The sequence below is a fragment of the Rhinichthys klamathensis genome, unplaced genomic scaffold, assembly GCF_029890125.1.
Source record: "Rhinichthys klamathensis goyatoka isolate OS25496 unplaced genomic scaffold, OSU_Roscu_1.1 h1tg000850l_1, whole genome shotgun sequence".
In the NCBI taxonomy this organism is placed as follows: Eukaryota; Metazoa; Chordata; class Actinopteri; order Cypriniformes; family Leuciscidae; genus Rhinichthys; species Rhinichthys klamathensis.
Window position 1 is genome coordinate 20,967 of NW_026607224.1, and position 22,450 is coordinate 43,416.

A 22,450-nucleotide genomic window follows, 5' to 3' on the forward strand; every position below is an offset into this window, starting at 1 on the left:
ACATGAACATGTAAAAAATACTCAAGAATTCCATCAGTCAAATCAGAGATTTACAGGCCTATTTTTCTTTTACTTTTTGAGAATATGATGTTGCTGCATTTGTTAGGACCAATCAAGTTATCATCATCAATCAAGTTATACTTTGTGGTAAGAATGTGCATTAAGACATTCTTCTTGCTTATATCACATGACTTGTAAATGAGCTGTGCCAAACAAACAAAAGTATGAATTTATGGTTTAAAAACTATTATAATCAATTTGAACAGCCGGAGCTCCAGACAGGCAAACAAACACAAGCAAACTATTTAAAAAAACATTGTTTTCATTGCATTCTGTGGAACATAAAACACTGATCTGAAGGAGGATTTCTCCAGTCAGTAAGCTCCTACATAAAATATTTTTTTTTATTCATGTTGACCTTTCTTTGTGGACTTAGGATGGCACATGAAACCACATGCCATGTAGGAGGAGCTTTCCGATTTTCAGATCTTTCCGATTATGAATTCACACTGGCTTTCAAACACAGGAATAAGACAAAACTATGTGGCTCACTCAGCCAAAGTTTGTCAATTTTTAAAGGATATATGCCAATATGAGTTAAAACTTAAACTCATTCATTGTGTTGATTAACTATATTGGACACCTCAGCGGTATTTTAAAGTGTTCATAAATGCACTTATCTTTGCAGCCTACATTTAAAACAAAAAACAAAACAAAAAAACTAAAGAAAGGGGTGGGGGGTGGGGTGGGGGTACAGAGACATTTGATTTAAGGAGTAATTATTGTTGAAGCAACCATTGTTTTGTAAAACAACTAAAATAATAGTAAAAAAAAATGTTTTTGATAAAGCAGTGTATGGAATAAAACATATTACAGCGATATAATCAAACATTTCTTTAAAAAAAAAATCCAGTCCAATATCACAATTTCAGTACAATCTACAACCCCATTTAAAGCACTGATAAACATAAATCTGAACGCATGTTTAAATTTTGTATATACTTAAATTTATGTAAAATGTGAGCAAATAGAAAAAAAGTCTAAGGTGTGACAAACAAACAAAAATCTATGAAACAGAAGCAAGAACATTGCACTCCCTCAGGATAGATGGGTCTTACATTGGTCTCTTTCTTAAAGGGATACTCCACCCAAAAATGAAAATTCTGTCATCATTTACTCACCCTCAAGTTGTTGCAAACCTGTATGAGTTTCTTTCTTCTCCTGAACACAAAGGAAGATATTTTGAAGAACGATTGGGACTTTGGCACCATTGACTTCCATAGTATTTTTCTTTTTTCTACTATGGAAGTCAATGGTCCCAAACAACTGTTTGGTTCCAATCGTTCTTCAAAATATCTTCCTTTGTGTTCAGCAGAAGAAAGAAACTCATACAGGTTTGCAAAAACTTGAGGGTGAGTAAATTATGACAGAATTTTCATTTTTGGGTGGAGTATCCCTTTAAGAAAGGCTGACTTATCAAATTGTCCCTTTGTGTTAAAGTGCCCACCATGTTAAATTGGCCCGTCCCAGCAGTGGCCCACTATTTAAGTAGGCTCCTCTTAATAGAGTGCCCTTCCCAGTAGGCTGTGTCAATGGGATAACCAGTCATGACACTGGCCCACAAAAACTTGCAGGTAAAACTGTGCAAAAGCGCTTTCTGTCTCACTTGTCGGCCCACATGCCCACAAGGGCTCTTTCTCTATAGATCTCTTGGTCCACCAAGAATTGCAACAGCATTGTGTACAGTACAGCTAGCTCAGTGTATAACTCTATGCCTCACTCTCTGAAAGGAAATCCTTGCTATAAAACCCGAAAAAGAATTGTAAAACCATCTCTAAAAAAGTATAGATACAATAAAGTGGTTTAGCAATCTTTCTGACAGCCTGACTGTGGCACAAAAAAACAACCTCCATCCTTTTCCCTTTTGCACCTTTTCTTAGTCCCCTTAAACAGGCTGATGCTGGCGACTGTACGGCCACAGACCATTCAGCTTGTTCATGCAAGTGGGATGCATGGAGTCTTGAGTCTGTCTGCATGCTTATTGCTCTAAAGACACTGAGAGAGAAAGAGAAAGACAAAAGAATAGAGATAGGAGGACTGCTGTGGATGAAGACAGCCATCTGAGGATGAAGAGGTAGAGAGTATTCTAGAAGAAAGAGAGAGAGAGAGAGAGAGAGAGAAGGCATCAGAGGAACCACAAGTTATCGTGCAAGCAGCTTGATGAGGTTGGCGCACATCTCAAAGAACTCTATGGTGTGACTTCCCGGCCGGGGGAGGATCTCTCCCCCAGTGGAATCCACTGAGGAGGTAAGAGAAGAAGCCAGAGAGCTTTCCGCCGCTTTCCCTCCGGATATCGGAGGTGTGGAGGGTGCAGACACGTCACCCTTTGTTGCGTCCTCACATTCATTTTTCTCGTTCTTTAGGGTAGTCCGGTAGTTACCGACTGAGCCAGAGCGGTGAGGCGTGGCAGTCCCTGATTTTACTTCCATCATGTCATCTGAAAGTAACAGAAGACATCAGATTGTGAAGTATGCAGAAAACACACCAGAACACGCCACAACAGGGATGAGAATTGTAGGGAATCTTTCCTTTTAATGGTTCTGGTTTCTTTTAGTACAGTTAATAAAACAATATAAATGAACTAGGGCTGTCAAATGATTAATCGTGATTAATCACATCCAAAATAAAAGTTTTTTTTACATAATATATGTGGGTGCACTGTGTATACGGTAATTATTTTATATATATATAAATACACACACATGCTTGTATATATTTAAGAAATATTTTCATGTATATACTGTATATAGATTAATATATAATTTATATTATATATAAATATTTTATATATAAATAATATTTTTTTCTTAAAAATACATGCATGTGTGTGTATTTATATATATACAAAATAATTATACACAGTGCACCCACATATATTATGTAAAAAAAACTTTTATTTTGGATGTGATTAATCATTTGACAGCCCTAAATAAACCAATTCTTAACATTTACAATTAGGGGTTGAATGACTTCAGACTTTTTAAAATCGAAATTTATGCGATGAAAGTCGGGTCGACGTCGACTAGTCGCTGATGACGTCATGAATGAACAAATAAGCCTGAACTTCAATCTGAGACTCGAACGCGGGTTGCCTTGTGCACAGCTATGGCAAAGCTGTGGGCAGCACAGCGCTGCCCACAAGGCTATTGCTCCTACATATCAGCTTATTTTTTATCAGTTCTTTTGTCTTTGGGTTGTTATATTTCTCACTTCAGCTCATTCTAAATAGAGATACAGATAAAGTAGCACAGTAAAGATTATTTATATGAATGCATTAGTGAGAGTGCGATTGCATGTGAATTCATTCTTCCTGGCAGCGTCTCTAATAATAGTGAGGGTTTTAGTTACTAAGATTATATGCTAGAACTTTTCAGGTTTCTAAGCCATTTTATTGATAAATCACAGAACGGTGTTTTTTTTCACAGAACAGTGTTGTTGACAATACATTTCAGATTATAAAAATACAAACTGAATGTTTCTGTGTGCACGATCTACACGTGATGTGCGAGTTACTGTTTGTGTGTGTGCGCGAGTAACAATGCAGCATTAGTTTAGAACGGCGATTAACTCACGTGTACAATAAGCTGTGCATACATAAAACGTGCATTCAACTCATCAATTTTGAGCATCCAGATGGTATAATCAAACATGTATTGTGGAGGACTTTCGCAGTATGCATATTGAGCGTAAAAGTGGACTTCAAAGATTTCTTATCCTGTTGCGCACTCTATAGGCCATGATCAGCGACTAATCGACGTCAAGCTTAAAAGCGTCATGACCGAGCATTAAAGTCAACAAGTCTGTGCAACCCCTATTTACAATAAGAAACTACATAAACTTTGTTTACCTAAGCAGTATGTTGCCAGATGATGAGATTTTAGCAGATTAGACATCAATCAGATGTAATTAAATATTTTATTTAAATTTTAATTTAATTGGAACTTTTGGAAATGTCTTGCTGACAATAACACAATGGCAATCCAATAATTGCTCCAAAATATCAAGTAAAAATATTACATCTAATTTTTTTTATAAGATACCACTGACTACAAAACTCATAATGTGTAGTTACACAATGTCATATAAACAACCATTCGGTAACTACTCTGACTGATGTCTCACAAGCTTTATGTAGTGTATAACATAGTTACAGTTCAGACATGCTGAAAAGAATACTTGTATTATTCAGTCAGATCTATTCAGTATTCATATTCTTACGTGTGATTGTTTATTTTCATTTTTTTAATTGGTTATTGGTAAATTAAAGCAGTTATAAACAAATAATTAAAGAAAACGAAACAATGAATAAAACCACACACAGAGTGACAATTTTACCATCTATGCTCCTGAAGTCTAGTAAATATGTCCTGCTGTCCACCTGGTAGAGCTGGAGGCTCATCTTTGTATGTATGCTAGTGACTGGGTTCTTCCTCCGCACTCGCAAGTAATAAGGATTCACTACCTATCAAACCAAAGAGGAAAAAAGAGAGGAGAGTTAACAAATCTGACTGTAAAAGACCCTAAGTTCATTCATATTTACCAACGTTCAACTTTAAAAAAGGACTGTGCCGACGGGTTCATTGCACTGTAACACTATTTGCACTGTTTTGAGGAGGTCTGAATGGCATACTCCTGAACAGCAGTAAACACTGTTCAACTTGATAAGAGAGGCCACTAAGAGATAAGACACAGAATGAACACTCTTATAAACAAAGACGTAGGCCAATTCCGTCCAAAACTGATGACTCACTCAGTCAAACATGCTTAAACTTCAGCCAGCCACAGGTTAACATCAAAGGTCATTACATTACTTTGTCAGACAAAATTTAATAGATATCCTCTTACTATAAACATAACTGACATAAAAAACAAAACAATCCTCACTGATTTTGTTTCAACCATGTCAACAGAGACAAAAGTTTGAGGTTAGTTTAAAAATAATAATTTATTCAGCAAGGACCCACTAAATCGATCAAACGTGACAGTAAAGACATTTAAAATGTTACAAAAGATTTCTATTTCAAATAAATGCTGTTCTTTTGAGCTTTCTATTCATCAAACAATCCTGGAAAAAAATGTATCAAATGCCATCACAGGAATAAATAATTTTTTTTTTTTTAAATGGACCAAAAACTGTTATTTAAAAATTGTAAATTTAACATTAATACAGCCAAGAGACTACTTTCAAAAAGGTAGTCAGTTTGTGTACCATTCAACAGTAGTGTTAGCCTGGATGCCAGCCGAACTTAGCCCCGCCCACAACATTTGAGGATGGGAAGTTCGGTCTGAACTTGATCCGTTGTGAAGCAAGTATGCCCGAACCAAAGCTGTTTATACGATGATGGACAGACGATCAACAGTAACGTAATCATCACGTCACCAAAGAGCGCTTGGGTTGAATTCGTTTACAACAAATAATGGCTGCCGCTGGAGAATTAAGACGTGTAGATTCCGCCATCTGTTGTAGAAGATGTAGACAGCGCATTCATTTTAAAAGAGGAACAGAGAACTGCGATCAAGGCATTTGTCGATCCAATTGAGTGCAGACTGAGGCATTTTCTTTCCTGGTTCGGTTGAAACACGCCCCATAATCACAGCCCAATGGAGCAGTATCAGACTCACATTCTGACTAGAATCTGAGTATGACGACGTCAGGCTACAGTAGTGCACCATTAAAAAAACAATTCTGTCCTTAATACTTTAGAGGCTCTGTTTACATTTTAGCTCCAGGCTCTTCTAATAATGACTGTACGTTATGAAGATACCATACTGTAAAGTTTGTTGTTAACATTCTATTTGCTTACTGTACGTTTGTGTGTGTGTGTGTGTGTGTGTGTGTGTGTGTGTGTGTGTGTGTGTGTGTGTGTATCTGTGAGAAAGAGAGAAAGCGGTCAAGTCTTTTCTATTTATAGAATTTACCAGAAACCCCAAAACTTTTTCCCACAAGGAAGAGATGGAATTTAACCTAAGATCATGAACCTCAGGAGGATAAGCAGGAAAAAATGCATAGCAGGACATGCATTCGCTCCATTTATCTATTTTTACACACTCCTCCACCCTTTATTGCTGCAATTTGTATATTCCTGGCCTAAACGGACTAACAGTTTTTTTTTTGTCTGGATGCAATTTATTCACATAATCTGTTCCAAAACAGGACATGCTGGACACCAATTACTTTTATTGTATGGACAAAAACAGTTGAAACTTTCTTCAAACTATCTTCTTTTGAGTTCCCTAGAAGTCAGTCAGTCATACAGGTTTAGAATGACATGACGGTAAATGATGACAACTTTCATTTTTGGGAGAACTATCCCATTAAATGCTGCAGTGATCCGAGAAATTTAAAGTCAAATCACATGCACAGATGCTTACCTTCCACTCATAGTCCAGCTGCTTCATAGCACGACAGACCTCACTCATGATATCATTCGGTCTGCTCTGGCTACGGATTCCAAGGTGCCACTTTGCCCGCCGAACACCGAGATGCTTAGACTTTTGGGGGTTAAGCTCATCCAGCGTGTGTCGAGGACGCGGTTGAGACTCGGCCACTAAGAATGGCACTCTTTCAGGGTGAATCTTAGCAGAGTGATGAGCGGGCAGATCGTCTAGAAAGCTGTCTGGGGGGCTGGAGGCCAAATAGAAGTCTTTGGCCTCACTCATAATGCGGCGGTTGTCTATGATCAAGTGATAGGCCACAGCAAGAGGATCCTGGTGATTGCGACTGCAAAACAGGGGAGGATAAAGGCAGGACATATTAGAAAAACTAACACATATATGAAACAACAACCAGAACCCATGTATTTGTACAAGGTTTTGAGATGGGGTTTGTTGAAGTGCCTTTGCACAGAATACATCTTTCCTCAGTGATAGTATCTATCTGGTGATGTTGCGGTTGGTGTTCGTTCGGCACTTTCAGGGCCAGGAATTGCATTTATTTTAAGAAATGATTTAGCTCGGGGGAATGTTCAGGGAGAGAGTATTGTGGTAGCTCCACCCATAGTAGTATCTGTACCCATAAAATATGAGGTTGAAAATGCAACGAAGAATTCCCTGATTTGTTTCCAGCTTGTGCAGTCATTTGATCAATGGCTAAACAACTATCTGAACATCAAGTTGTAGAGGTTCCACTTAATGATACCCTCTTTTCCTTGTCAGTTCAGGCGGACCAGAATCTAATGATGTGTTTGTGTCTGAAAGAATCTAGTGTAAAGCAATGATCGAATCTGTTAAAACACCTGAGGTTGATGTTCACTCCTGAGAATATTAGTTGTGCTGATCTTTCTAATGTTGATGGTTGTTCTCTAACTCCTCTTTTACAGATCTCTCAAGAGTTAATTACAGCACAAGAGAGAGACGACACTCTTCAGCCTTTATTTTGTGCAGCAGGGTCCAAGGAGGGATCTGACGATCATTCTGAATCGTATTTCCTTAAAGATCGTCTGCTTTGTCAAAAGTAGGAAATTCTTTAATGGAACCTAAAACCCAAATTGTAGTTCCCTTACGCTTAAGCCCAATTTATACTTCTGCGTCGACCTCCCTCCGTAGCTACGTCGTAGGCTGTGTGTAGCGCGCATACCCTTCGGCGTACCCTGACGTGCACCTCTCCAAAAATGTGACAACGCGTCAATTCTACGCGGACGCAAGCGCTGTGATTGGTCTGCTCGAACCGCTCCCTCGGGTTTCACATGTTCCCTCTGCGTGCATCAACGTGGACAACGACGCAGAAGTATAAATTAAAACCAACGCGTAGTCTACAGCATAGAGGCTCTGGCGAAGGTCTGACGCAGAAGTATAAATCAGCCTTTAGAGAACCTATATCGCAATTGGCTAATCAAGGACTTGCTGGTCATACCGGGTTCTGAAAAACGGATTATGCAAAAGTTTTCACTTTTTAGAACAAGATTGACTGTGTTGGTTATCTATCGTCTTACAATAATGTACCAGACTACCCATTATCCTGCAGCTTACCCATTAAGCTCTATCACTAGTAAGTCTATCTTGAAAGCCCTCACTAACTTTGTCTATTTTTGGTATCCCAAAGCAAATCAATCTGATAAGGGTTCGAAGACAAGTATGTCGAGAGTTCTCAAAAACCCTGCATCAACTTCAAGTTTCCCACAATATTTCTAGAGCTTACCATCCACAGAGTCAGGGGGCTCTTGAAAGGTTTCATCAAACCTTGAAATCTCTTAAGATCATATTGTGTGAAATTTGATGCTGATTGGGAAGAGGGCCTGCCGTGGATGTTATTAGCTATACGTGAGGTAACCAAAGACAGCATTGGTTTTAATCCAAATTAACTGGCGTTTGGGCATACAGTATGAGGACCTCTAAGCCTCCCGAAAATGTTTTAGACTACGTGAGTGGGTTTCGGTGTAGACTTTATAAGGCACAAGCTATTGCTCAAAATAAGTTGTGTAAATCTCAAACTAAAATGCTTTTGACAAAAAGGCTAAGGAGATTTCAGGGGGATGATCAGGTAATGGCTTTGCTAGCTCTTCCAAATAACCCATTTCAAGCAAAGTTTACAGGACCTTACAGTATAGCTAAGCACCTTTCAGTTAATAATTATCTGCTGAATACTCCTGATCGTCGGAGGAAAGTTCAGGTTTGTCACATTATTTTTTTTTTTAATCTTATATAACTTTAGTCTCTGTTGGTGTTGTGCCAACTTGTGATCTTTTTAATCCAGAACGACAGTCTGTGGTTTCACCCATTTCATCCTACAGTACAAATGACTCTTCTCCAGAAAATACTGATGAGGATGTGAATCTTCTTTCTCGGGGAAAAGAAGATGGACGCCTTAACAACTCTGAAATACTTACTGTCATCTGTCTTATTTGGCAGAGAAAGAGAGGAATTACATTTTTTTGTTGGTTTCTTTGCAGAATCTTTTTGAGGAGAGGTGTTATGGTCCCGTTTTCCACATTCTGCCTCCTGGGGACAGTATGGTGTTGAAATGTGATTGGCGGGACTCGCAGAAGACTTCATTGTTAGCCAGCAGCCATATCACCCTGTAGCCCAAGACTGGTTGCCCACTGAAGCTAAGCAGGGCTGAGCCTGGTTAGTACCTGGATGGGAGACCTTCTGAAAAAACCAGGTTGCTGCTGGAAGAGGTGTTAGTGAGGCCAGCAGGGGGTGCTCACCCTGTGGTCTGTGTGGGTCCTAACACCCCAGTACAGTGACGGGGACACTATACTGTCAAAGAGCACCGTCCTTCGGATGAGACGTTAAACCGAGGTCCTGACTCTCTGTGGTCATTAAAAATCCCAGGATGTCTTTCGAAAGAGTAGGGGTGTAACCCCGGCATCCTGGCCAAATTTGCCCAGTGGCCTCTGTCCATCATGGCCTCCTAATAATCCCCATATATATATATATAATATATACTCATTGGCTTCATCACTCTGTCTCCTCTCCACCAGTAAGCTGGTGTGTGGTGGGCGTTCTGGCGCACTATGGCTGCCGTCGCATCATCCATGTGGATGCTGCACATTGGTGGTGGTTGAGGAGATTCCCCCTTCCATGTGAAGCGCTTCGAGTGCCTAGAAAAGCGCTATATAAATGTAATGAATTATTAATTATTATTATTGTTAATTGACTGATTTGTGGGTGGAGAGTATCAAAGATTATGGTGTCCTTCTCAACAGTAGTTTACTCTTAAGAAACTGTTCTCCGGAGAAGTCATTTGCGCCAACTTGCTGTTTTTTCTTTTGTTTAATGCTTATCGATGTTTATCACTCCAATGGATTACTATTTTTCCTGTTATTGTTTAAACCCCTTGACGTGGTGTTATTTTTGCAATAAATAATTTCTGCATAAATAAAGAACATGATTTAAACAGTTTGTTTGTGAATGTGATCCTCTTTATGTGACGGTCAAGAACGAGTTGCCCATTACAGATTAAAATAAATAAATTAGCACAAACCTGTACAAGCAGTTGAGCACCTCCTCCTCAGTGCACTCAAACTTCTCACACACCTCCTTCAGCGCCTCCTCATCAATCATATTACTGCTGTATGCAGCGTCCTCCGGGAACAGATACTTGGGGAGATCTTGCTTAAACCACTCATCATCCCTGATAATGGAGAGCAATGAACAGATAAAGAGAGAAGATGTTGATTTGAACATTTACAAATCTTACTCTCCACATCCTAATAGTTATGGCATTACTAAATGAAATAGACAGTGCTTGGCGTAGTTTCTGACCGAATCTCTTTGATGGTGGCTCTCTTCATGGGGTCCACTTGGAGCATGTGTTTTAAAAGGCTAATAACGGAGGAATTCAGGTACTGAGGCGTGAAGAAGATACCATCACAGATCTTCTTGAACAGTGTTGGCACGTGGTCGTCGTCAAACGGCAGCGTTCCGCACAACAGGGCATACAAAATCACTCCGCTGCTCCAGATGTCCACCTCAGGGCCTGCGTATAACCTGGATCAGAACGGCAAGATCCGTCAATAGATAATCTGAATGAACGGACTTCACAAAGCCATTTGAAACCGCACAGAGCATCATCTTAGAGGACGAGAGCAGGTTTTTGAGAAGATCGTTTAAAAATAAAAAAGCAAATAGTAAAAGGTAAATACAGGCACAGAGGTAAACGGTACCTTCCAGAGATGACTTCCGGAGCAGCATAATTAGGAGATCCGCAACTCGTCCTCAAGAATTCTCCATCCGACATCATGTTTGACAAGCCTGCATGAGGAAAAGTCGAAGTCTGTATAGCATGTGATATAAACATTAAAACAACCACCATGTTTCACAAATATGAAGAGTTCACATACCAAAGTCTGCAATCTTGGCGTTCATGTGCGCATCCAGCAGGACATTCTCAGGCTTGAGGTCTCTGTGCACCACCATATGTCTGTGGCAGTAATCCACCCCTGAGATGATTTGCTGGAACAGCCGCCTGCTTTCCTTCTCATCCAACTAACCAGAGACACAGGACCATGTATTATTTTAACATCTCCCATGTGGCCTAAACGGAACATTCTGCATTTAATGTTCCCCTGTTGCAACTTACTGTGCCGATTTTGTGGACCCTGATATACACAACTGTTCAAATGTTTGGGGTTGGAAAGATTTTTTGATTCCTTATTAGTCTTACGTTCACCCAGGCTGCATTTGTTTGATAAAAAAAATACAGTAAAAACGATTTTATTGTGAAATATTATTACAATTATAATTACAACAGAACTCTTTTCTATTTTAATACATTTTATTCCAGTGATGGCAAAGCTGAATTTTCAGGATCATTACTCCAGTTTCAGTGTCACATGACCCTTCAGAAATCATTCTAATCGGCTGATTTGCTGCTCAAGAAACATCACTTATTATTATCAATGTTAAGAACAGTTGTTCTGCTTAACATTTTTGTGCAAACTGTGATTTTTTTTTTAGGATTCTTTGATAAATAGAAAAATTATTGATCAATAATTTATAACAAACATTGTTTGTTATAAATAAAACAACAATGCCTTAACGTGCTGAGTGACTTATGTGGACTAACTAACATTTGAGGAAATCTGTTTTGTAATAGATTATTAGGTTTGAACTTTTTGGTCCTATTGATTCAGTTGATTTGAATAAATGTCTATGGCTAACAACGCTTAAGTGAACGCTTAAAGGGTTAGTTTACCCAAAACTTTAAATTCTGCCATTAATTACTCACCCTCATGTCATTTCAAACCCATAACACTTTCGTTCATCGTAGGAACAAATTAAATCTGAGACTTCTACGCAACTGACACTTTGATGCTTAAAAAAGTTCATTAAAAAATCGCTAAACTAATCCATATGAATTGAGTGGTTTATTCCAAATGTTTCTGAAGACACTCAATTGCTTTATATGACGAACAGATTGAATTTAGGCTTTTATTCACATATAAACTTTGACCAGTGAGTTCACAGGAGCTCAACCAAACCTTGCGGAAACTCAAACAGACTGCGCAACACATGAGAATGAAATTGGTTCTTGCACATCAAGCGAACATGCTTGAGCTTCTATTTACCACAACTGATGTGCGAGTTGATGAAAGTTTAAATGTGAATAAAAGCCTAAATTCAATCTGTTCATCATATAAAGCGATCGTCTCTTCAGAAAATTTGGACTAACCGCTCAATTCATATGGATTAGTTTTACAATCTGTTTATGAACTTTTTAAAGCATCAAAGTGTCAGTTGCATAGTTGTCTTTTTGGAGGGACAGAAAGCTCTCATATTTCATCAAAAAGATCTTCATTTGTGTTCTAACCACATCCCTAGATTGTACTTCCTCTTTCAGCAGATCTATGATTTTTTAGCAATTACAGTGGCATTTAATCTCTCACTTCCTGCTGGACTCTTTGCAAAACTGAAATGCTTGAATTATAAGAATATATCATATCAAAAAGTAAAAAAAAAAATAATTCACTACACCAAAGTGGCATCACTGATGGAGGTTCTCCAGTGACAGCACAAAAGACTCAACTATACAACAATTAAATGAACAGTTGATTATTTTTTATCATCAACATAAGCCATTCATTTTCCAGTCTTAATCATAACCTACAAATTAAAAAGCTGTACCTTTCCATTTTTACAGATGTAGTCGAAGAGTTCCCCTCCTGAAACATATTCCATTACCATGAAGATGTCTGTTGGTGTGCTGATGACTTGGTAACTGCCAAACAAAACAAAAGTAAAAATGCACAAATTTGTAAAGAATACATGTGTAAACTTTTAAGGTCTACAACATTCTAAACAAAAAAACATATTCTGAAAACATATTCCCTTTCTTGTACTGGTTAAGTGATGAATTTAGGCATATTTTAACAGATAGGTTTTTAGTTTAAATGCTAGATTGTACATTTATACATTTTTTCGTATATTTACTAAATAATAAAATAAAATTAATAATAAACTATTTACTATACATTTTTATGGAAAATGTCAATGAATCCCTAATGGGTTTGGAGCAAGTCTGGATAGCTTCGATTTCCATGTATTATCTGGCCAGAGTAAAGGTATGTGTCTTTATTATTGACCCTGACCTCAAAATAAAACATCAACAGACAAACAGCTCACATGTAAATACACAGACAAAAATCAGGGAGACAGACAGAAAATAATTGTTCAGAACATGAAAGACAAAGATTTACTGCTTCTCTATAATGGGAGGAAATGAAAATCCCCCCTCTCTTTTCCATCCACTATAATTCTGTGACTGTCTTGCCTCATTCCATGCCACAAAAGAAAAAAGAAGATAAATAGAAGCATGGTCACCAGAGAAGCAAAACCAGTCCACAGATGCTGGGTCTCATGCACACACACATCAAGTTTGTTCCTCTTTTACTTATGACTCTGGGATAGATATACATAAAAAAATAAAATACACTCAAAATGATTATCTGTAGGTCAAATAGGTGCACATTCTAGCCCCTAAATAAAATACTGCATTATCTGTGAATTAGAATTCAGAGAGACTGGATCTGCCAGGGAAACAGAAATGCGTTTGGTGAATTTTCATTGCATGGGAAACAAGAGAAAGGGAATGAAGGGGAAAAAAATAATCAATTTGAGAAAAACAAATCCGCTAAAGCCTCTAAATCAAGGGAAGAGATGCACAGACACTAACTTTATCTGCCGATACGATTGAGAAAAAAAAACTGCCAAAGAATGCTGTAAACTTTACAGGGAATCCTCTCATTTGGTACATTGCTATAATATTAGAGGTTAGAATTAGCCCAAACTATTATATTGAACTCAACTGGTATTTATTTTCATATATAATAATTACACTCAAATAAACCAGAAAACATTTGTATACAACTCTCCACATAAGGTAGTTTTTATAAACACTTAAACAAATTTGTTCAAACATACATATGCAATTAACAGTATGCTCCTCTCTAGGGTTTATTTTTATTTTATTTATTTTTTACAGCTAACTAACAAACTGTGAACATAACTTTCCTGAGCTAAATGCAATGTTAAGTGACATTGTTCACAAGCTGTTTTATTGATGTCTTTCTGCAGTTGAAACACTGATTTAGTGATAACATGAGACATTTTGGTAAGTTGCACTAAATCTTTCAACATATTTTTTGATGTTTATGCATGTTGCTATAACCTATATTAAGTGGAAGAAAAGACTTGCTCCATGCTGCCATCTGAACTGAGGCACTACAGCAATCTGTCAGGTCCCATTTAAGAGCATCAAAACCCCATTTATTGTTTGAATTTTGTGATAAAATGGACAGAATTTGAAAGCTAAGGCCCTGTTGTCCACCAAAGCGTTTTTTCACGCAGCTGGCATATTTTTCCAATTGTTTTCAATGGGAGCACCGCGTTTTTTAAACGCCATGAGCGTAACGAGGTGCTGAGTGTTTTTTTCACGCTAAAGCAGGGAGCGCCCGGCGTTTTTTACAGGTTGCCGAGAGTTGAAGAATGTTCAACTTTGGGTAAAACGTGCTCATCACTGTCACTTTTTACCCAACCGTCCAATCACAGTGGAGAAGGGGCGGGACTAATACCACACGACCAACCGCCACATTATGCTTGTACAACGTCAACAGATGACAACAACAAGGATAATAATGTGAAATGAGATACTAGTAACACTTTCGCGGATATTCCGTATCATAACAAGCAAAGTGTCTCAACTGAAAAAAATGCTGCGCTGACAAAATGCTCTCAAGCGCCCATACCGTGGCGTTTTCAGCAGAGCGCCTAGCGTTTTCAGCTGGCACGCTTTAGTGGACACACGGCCTAAGACTTTGTTTTTTTATCAGACGTAACAGAGCACAACGCTCTTTGCAGGTGAATTATAACCGCAACACATTATGTTTGGTGTAGGGAAATACCATGGACCTGGCAACCCTGGCTGACGTTTTTTTTCCGCCCCCTTTTGATTGACAGGATATAAGCAGCTCTTTTCATTGGCTGTTATTAAACAATCGACCGATGACGATAGTGAAAATAATTGCAACATCGGTGCAACCCTGATCAAGGGTACACGTTCTTAACAAATAGGTCATGGATGTTACTCACAGTTTGATTATATGCGGGTGACGGAAGAGTTTGAGGTTCTGGATCTCACGTCGAATCTTTCCCACCACATCCAGACTGCGAATCTTCTGCCGGTTTAGAATCTTTACCGCCACCTGGTGCTTGGTCAACTCATGCTGGCCAACTGCACAGACAGATAGAAGGTCAATGAAAAATATACAATAAAATTCACAATGTATTTATGAAAAAGACACACGAATTCAAATGTAGAAGCAACTGTCCTATCAATCTTTAAAGAAGATCTTCTTAAATAACCCATTAACTAACTCAAAATCAAGGCCGGTGGGGTGCATGTCTGTTCTGAGAAGGAAAAATAGCTTTTTGTAAATAATAAAAATGCAACCAACCATGTAATCATGCATAGTTACAATAATATGGCTAATACTAGCCTAATACTTTATTTCACCCAGTGTTTGTGCCATGCTGGTAAATCACTAGTTTGCTGTTGTAAGCATTTACAATAGTCCATTTTACTTGTCAGCCTAATCAGTTTGCAGATTGTTAAAGGGACAATGTGTACTTTTTTAGGTATTTTATTTTCTAAAATCAATATTTTTATTCATAAATATGTCCTCAATGGTGTACAAATACCTCTGCCAATTATCGGACTTATCCTTGTAAACGAAGAATTAATTATCTTTATATACATGGGACGGGTAGGTCCACGGAGGCTTCCATGTAGTTCCGCCATCTTGAAAGACTATAATAGCAAGAGAGGGACAAGAAGTACTAGGCCAACGCGTTTCCACAACGCGTTTTCGTTCAGAGCCAGCGTCACGTAACTGAAAGCAGCAGAAACGGAGGAGCAGCAGTGAGAGGCGCTTGTCACTGCCCCGGCAAGTTTAAAAGGCTGCATTGCACTGTTATTTTTAATGGCGAACCATACATAAAGTCCAAAATAGAACGTAAAAGGAAACATGACCGGAGATTACAAAAAACAATGTCAGGATAGCTTTTTCCAGGTGGAAAGAGCTAACGTTAATGCAGGAGAAAGATTTCAAAAGAGACGCTGAAGTCTTGCTTTCTTCTCGACAGGTAAGTCAATGTTACAGTCTTAATTACAAGCTTTTTTCATTGCTTGGTTGTGTACTTTATTATATAGACAGTAGAACATTTATAGTTAACAGTTAAACAGGCTCTTTGATGAATAGCAGCTATGTAGAGAAGGCGCTAAAAACAAGGTTTGTAAGTTTACTTTTTGTAACCTATAAAATTCGATAAGAATATATTTTAATAGAGCATATGATTGTTCTTGCAACCTGTTCACCCTGAAGGAAAACTCGACGAAGTGCTATTAGAAGACATCCTGTCATAGCTCTTTGGTACATAACGGGTACCGTAGATGCAACAAGCATTTGAAAAAGCGAGGCGCTGGAGAGCACAATTCGTTTGAATGCAAAAAACAATTTCAACGCTAGATGGGAGAAATTCCTACACAATGTCCCTTTAAGCAGATGCTGTTAGTGTATGCTAATAAATTATTTAAAAAAATGTTTTTTATATATTATGCAACTTTGGTACTGCCCTGGGTTGAACTCTGTTAGGAAACAGTGGGATAAATGACACTAATTATTATATAGAATCAACACAGAAACAAAATATGTGTGAAATGAGATCCTAGTAACACTTTCGCGGGTATTCCGTATCATAACAAGCAAAGTGTCTCAACTGAAAAAAATGCTGTGCTGACATAGCTAGGCGTTTTCAGCAGAGCGCCTAGCGTTTTCAGCAGGCACGCTTTAGTGGACACACGGCCGAGTCCGACTTTGTTTCTTATCAGAAGTAACAGAGCACAACGCTCTTTGCAGGTGAATTATAACCGCAACACATTATGTTTGGTGTAGGGAAACACCATGGACCTGGCAACCCTGGCTGACGTTGTTTTCACTAGTTTGCTGTTGTAAGCATTTACAATAGTCCATTTTACTTCTCCGCCTAATCAGTTTGCAGATTGTTAAGCCAATGCCGTTTATGCTAATAATTTTTTTTTTTTTTATGTTTTTAATATATTATACAACTTTGGTACTGCCCTGGGTTGAACTCGGTTAGGATAAATGACACTAATTATGTTAGTGAATCCCAGGAAACAGAGGGATAAATGACACTAAAATACTGTCAAACTGCTGAAAAGCAGAATGTGTGATGTAAGGGAGTCAACAACTTTAAAGCGTGCATTAATAGTGCGGCGCATATTTATACATTTTTTCCATGAACTTTTTATATGGACAAAGGCCTTGCAAACCAGCTTCTTATAAGGCTGGATTTTGCTGCATTAGTAAGCTCTGAAAGCTGTACATTGAAGTTTGAACTGTTCCCAGAAGCTGTATGGTCTCAGTCAACTTGCAACATTTAAAACAGCCTGCCTGCTTTAACTAGACTGCTCTAGTTATGCATTAACACAAAACCCAGTCATGCAGAGGGAACTGTGTGTGTGAGTGTTCTAGACCCCGTAGACCTAACATAGCACTAGTAATCGTCTTTATGAAGGCTATTTTGTTTGATTGATGATTAGTAGTTTCCATGTTTTGTCAGCAATGTACATGTATCAACTTCTCTTTTTCCCAAAGACCCTTATTATGAAATATTTGCCCTAACCAACACACTTCCTTTCTTGAAATGTTGGCATCGTGTATTGCCCCATAATACAGGAAGATTCAATGACGATTCAATAATTGCATTGCTCTGAGGGGCACAACAAGCTGGGAAGCCATTATTTACTATTTTCTCACTGTTGTTCAGCAGGCATTTCATTATTGCATCAGACTTTGTGGGGGGAATAAACACGATTGAGAAAGAATGGGATTTTAGAAATGCCATCAACTGCTGGGTGCTTCTGGGCAATCATACGGTTATAAGTAGGCTTACAAATATTTCAATTAATCTGTTGATTCGGTCTTCAATTAAACAGATAAAAAAAAAAAAAAAAAAATTTAAGAAAAAAAGTTTCTTCATCCTGCCTGCTGTTGTCCTTCAAACAGTGTGCAAACTAAATAATTTATGTAGGCTGTTAATTTGTAAATGTGCAAATAATGGTTTAAAATATACACATTACATTCTAAAACTTGAACACATAATAGAGTAAAACAAAATAAAAGATGCACATCACCCATAGATCATAGTTTATGTAGGCTGTTAATTTGTAAATGTGCAAATAATGGTTTAAAATATACACATTACATTCTAAAACTTGAACACATAATAGAGTAAAACAAAATAAAAGATGCACATCACCCATAGATGCGTTATTCACTACTGTAAAGTCACGTGACTGGCGGTCGGATGATTTCCTTGCGCAGGCGTGATTAAACCATAATACATTTCGTTATCTATTATTATCGATTAGTTGTTGCAGCCCTATATATAAGATAAACCTAGCCTGACTAATACGAATGTCATTAACCTGGCATGAATATACAGTGCATTATGAATTAATTAAGCTACTAAAACGCGATCATTTTAATTGCAAAATGAGTTTTGGAAAATAATTAATTTCTCGTCATTTTGACAGACTTTCTGAAAGCTGCATCTGCGGTTGACATTTGGCCTGTGCACGAGCGCATCCATCAGTCCCCACCAACGGCAACTTCAGAACACCAATAATCACTCCATAAACCGTGAAGCTAACCATGTTAGCTGCGACCAATCCATCTACAAACCACACAAACATACCGCATGCGTGCGACTATTCAGAAAACAACGGAAGCATCGATCGGCTGACACTATCAACTGCGACAAACGCAGAAAGCTCCGTTGTTTAATGTTTGTTTCATGACTACACTGTTATTAGCCAACAAGTGCTGCTGCTGCTTTAGCCGCATTTAAAGACTCGATCATCTCCAGTTTTGCTTTACCGTCTTTACTACAGCAATAACCCAAACCATCTGGGACAGTTTTACCTTTGACTTTTCCAAACGTTCCCACTCCTAGCGTGTCTCCAAGAATATAATGTCCAATTTTCACCCTGCCTTCATGCTTCTGTTTGTCCGTCGCCATCTTCACTCTGAGGCCCTACCTGAGAGAGGCAACAGCGGGACGGGGACGGGAGGGAGCGGCGTCTCTACTGACAACTACCGGTACAGAAGAGCGCGCCAAAATACACAGCTCCAAACACATGGATTAATGTTTAAGACATTATTACAAAATGTTAACTAATTATAATTATTAAAATAAACTATTTAAATATTATTATTATTATTATTATTTATATAATTATAGCTGGAATAAGTGATTAACTGGCAACATTTGCTTTTTTACTGAGGTTCACTATTGGATTCCAAATATGTAGGTTCTTTTGAGATGATCAAGCAATAAATAAATAAATAAACCCACCATGCAATGTCCTGTGAAGAAAAATGAACAGCAAAAAACAGAACCTTACTCAAACGTTTTATTTATAACCAAATGGGAACCATAACATTCAGTGTTTTCTGGGATGTGTGTGTGTATATATATATATCTTTCATTACTCTTTGAACAAGACCAATAGGTTACTAAATGTTATGGATATAAATGATTTAATAACAAGCCTTGAAATGCATTCAGACATGAATTCTTTGGGGGAGTTAAAGACGATGAAATCTTGATGTGAGTTGACTCAATGTCTGGGAAAAGATGATGATGCCGGTAATCACAACGATGACACCTATAATGATGGCAGCAACATTTAGGCATCGAGCTCTACTGCCATAAGACCGTGCCGATGCGTAGTCTCCAAGCAATCTGCTGTCCCTGGCCTGATACACATAAAACGTATATTACTTTAAGGAATTTGAAAAGCAGCAGGACAAATATATAATGAAAAAGGCCTAAATGTATTGCTTACCTTTATTGAGTTGTAAATTGCCCCAAACCCAAGGCAGCATGGGTTACAGAAGTGAAGATTGAATGTGGAAAAAAGTATATCATCATTGAGTTTTTGCTCAGGCATGGACACTATCACTGGCTGAGCAGTGTAGACTCTATTGTCCTGCATCGGGATCCCGCAAGCTGTAGTTCTGCTTCGCCATGTCAATTCAAGAACAAGAAGTTGCTCTCAGTGATGTCTAAGTGTTCAGCTCTCTTTTATAAAGAGCTCCAACTGGGGTGTGTGTGTGTGTGTGTGTGTGTTTTGCAATGTTAAGGAACATTGGGTGGAGATAAAGTGAAGTTTACCCAAAAACATTGTTTCGGAGTAGCTGATTTATTTATGTGTGTGATGCTTTTATTTTTGGCTGAACTATCTCTTTGAAAAACTACTAAATGTTTTCGACACAGACACACACCAACTAAGATGTTTATATACACAAATATTTTTTATTTGTGTAATGTAACATCTTTGTTGGCATTGAATTTTTTTTTCAGGTACTCTCAGACATACATAGGAAAACTGTATGTGTTATTATTCTGTCTTAAATCATTTTTAATTCTATTCCATTCTGTCCATTTATTAGCAACATTATAAAACTAAATTTGTAACATAAAAAAATGCTAAATGTATTTATTGTAGTCGATATTCAAGAAATCACCTTCTCTTTCCATTGAGATTAGAGTGAGTTGGGATACTTGAGTTTTTGGAACATTGCACATTTTAATTTAATTTCGCAGCATTGTTGTGAATAAAACTGACTTATAATAAAGACTCTTTACAGTATAGAGTTTTCTATGTAATATCCATTCTCCAAACTGCTTGTCCTGAGTAGGGTCACAGGGATGATGTAGTCTATTCCAGCATCGGAAACAGACATTCACACACCTAAAGTCATGTTTTAGTGTCACCAATTCACACCTAAACACCGCGAGGAAACCCACGCATGCAACACAGGGAGAGCATGCAAACTCCACACAGATAGGCCTCCTCTCCAACAGTGACCTTCTTGCTGTAAGATGCAACCCACTGTGCAATAGCCTAAAAACTCTACATGTCTGCATCTTTTTACACATCTGTTATTTTATTATTCTGCACTCAAAAAAAAAAAAAGGAAGAGTAATCATGATCAAGTGATAGGCCACAGCAAGAGGATCCTGGTGATTGCGACTGCAAAACAGGGGAGGATAAAGGCAGGACATATTAGAAAAACTAACACATACCTTTGCTCTTATAGGCTCAACTTAATTCAACAATGGTCAGTGGTTCCACACAATGGAAACATGTTACCTCTACTCAAATACTTGATGTAAAATGAACTTAAAGTCAACTAAACTTAGACATGTCCAAACTTGATTGAATCAAGTTATTTTGAGGCAAACTGTTTAGTGTAAATTCCATTGTTTGGTGAAAATATGTGTCAGTAAAGTATCTACACGCAAAATATCTACACAATCAGTAATTTGTCTTTACATATATAGGAGTTGATGTTAGGAGTTGACAAACAGAAGATAATTTTAATGTCAGTAGTACTTATGTGGGATAAAAATAAAATTATTTTTTTAATTAAAAAAATGATAAAATCTAATTTATATTTAGTACACATGAATGAATTACAATAGTGTTAACCTGGGTTTTTAACAGTAATTGCACTGTATTACACAATTACAGTACCATGTAGTTACTGTAAAACTGAAATGAGGTTATGGTACTGTAAAATACCTTTGAAATGTCTCACAGTGTATCCAGCCCCATGCAAAGTATGATGGGAAGTAGAAATCCTGTTCCTAGTTTCTAATGCTACTTTAACACAACAAAAATCATTAATGCAATCCCAACACAAATCGATAGAAGTAAATTGGTTGAACAAGATAAAATTAAGTTGTGATAACAATTTAAAGAATTGTTAACTTGTTTTGTCTTAATTTTCTTTTTTGAGTGTGTTTAGCTGCTGTGTCAGTGTTGTGGGTGTGATCAATGCGGCACAAATTTTCGTATTGTAATTGGTAAAAAAAGTATTATTTGTACAGCACAATTTGTCAGGTTCCACGTGAACACATTATTTGAACAGTTTAAAATAAGAAAAAAGTCACAAAGTAATTTTTTGACCTCCATGCAAAGTAAACCCATGCATGAGTATAGCAATATGCCTCTCCAGAATTCACATTCTAAAAGGTAAGAGTAAGTGTTAATGTATAGTAAAATGAAAGTTAAATGTATTTTTTGAAGAAAAAGGAATTGTATCACTTCCCACATACAATCTTATGTTTCCTCTGCTCTGGCAATGTTTCTATTTGGCAATACTGATGGGAATTTTGCAGTTTTTAGAAACAACTCTAACAATAAAGGCAGTCTACTTTACTTATTATATGCAAGTAGTTAGTGCACAAAAAAAAAAAGACAATTTACCACAGAGGAGTGTTTAAGTTTGTTTTATTAAGATTCAACACTAAGTGCGCTCATCTAACATGCAAAAAGCTCAGTGAGGGTGCTCAACCA

The 22,450-nt window shown here is 37.6% G+C and overlaps 2 protein-coding genes across 2 annotated transcripts; both read right to left on the bottom strand.

The window, feature by feature from the left end:
• Positions 1-1,464: 1,464 nt before the first annotated feature.
• On the bottom strand, positions 1,465-19,146 carry prkaa1 (protein kinase, AMP-activated, alpha 1 catalytic subunit). Its single transcript, XM_056243825.1, has 10 exons — positions 19,005-19,146; positions 15,091-15,232; positions 12,628-12,721; positions 10,845-10,989; positions 10,668-10,755; positions 10,267-10,491; positions 9,986-10,135; positions 6,433-6,781; positions 4,396-4,522; positions 1,465-2,497 (listed from the first exon to the last, which is right to left on the bottom strand). The coding sequence occupies exons 1-10, from the start codon at positions 19,099-19,101 to the stop codon at positions 2,202-2,204; spliced, it is 1,713 nt and encodes a 570-aa protein (XP_056099800.1). The 5' UTR covers positions 19,102-19,146; the 3' UTR covers positions 1,465-2,201.
• A 485-nt stretch (positions 19,147-19,631) lies between these two features.
• On the bottom strand, positions 19,632-20,091 carry ifitm1 (interferon induced transmembrane protein 1). Its single transcript, XM_056243848.1, has 2 exons — positions 19,931-20,091; positions 19,632-19,841 (listed from the first exon to the last, which is right to left on the bottom strand). Exons 1-2 carry the CDS (start codon positions 20,078-20,080, stop codon positions 19,671-19,673), a joined length of 321 nt encoding a protein of 106 aa, XP_056099823.1. The 5' UTR covers positions 20,081-20,091; the 3' UTR covers positions 19,632-19,670.
• Between the last annotated feature and the right edge of the window lie 2,359 nt (positions 20,092-22,450).

Coding starts and splice junctions, on each gene's coding strand:
- prkaa1 (XM_056243825.1), bottom strand. CDS start 19,101: ATGGCGACGGACAAACAGAAGCATGAAGGCAGGGTGAAAATTGGACAT. Junction 15,233..19,004: donor AACGTTTGGAAAAGTCAAAG/GTAAAACTGTCC, acceptor CTGTCTGTGCAG/TTGGCCAGCATGAGTTGACC. Junction 10,756..10,844: donor CGCCAAGATTGCAGACTTTG/GTATGTGAACTC, acceptor TTCCTCATGCAG/GCTTGTCAAACATGATGTCG.
- ifitm1 (XM_056243848.1), bottom strand. CDS start 20,080: ATGCAGGACAATAGAGTCTACACTGCTCAGCCAGTGATAGTGTCCATG. Junction 19,842..19,930: donor CAATTTACAACTCAATAAAG/GTAAGCAATACA, acceptor TATGTGTATCAG/GCCAGGGACAGCAGATTGCT.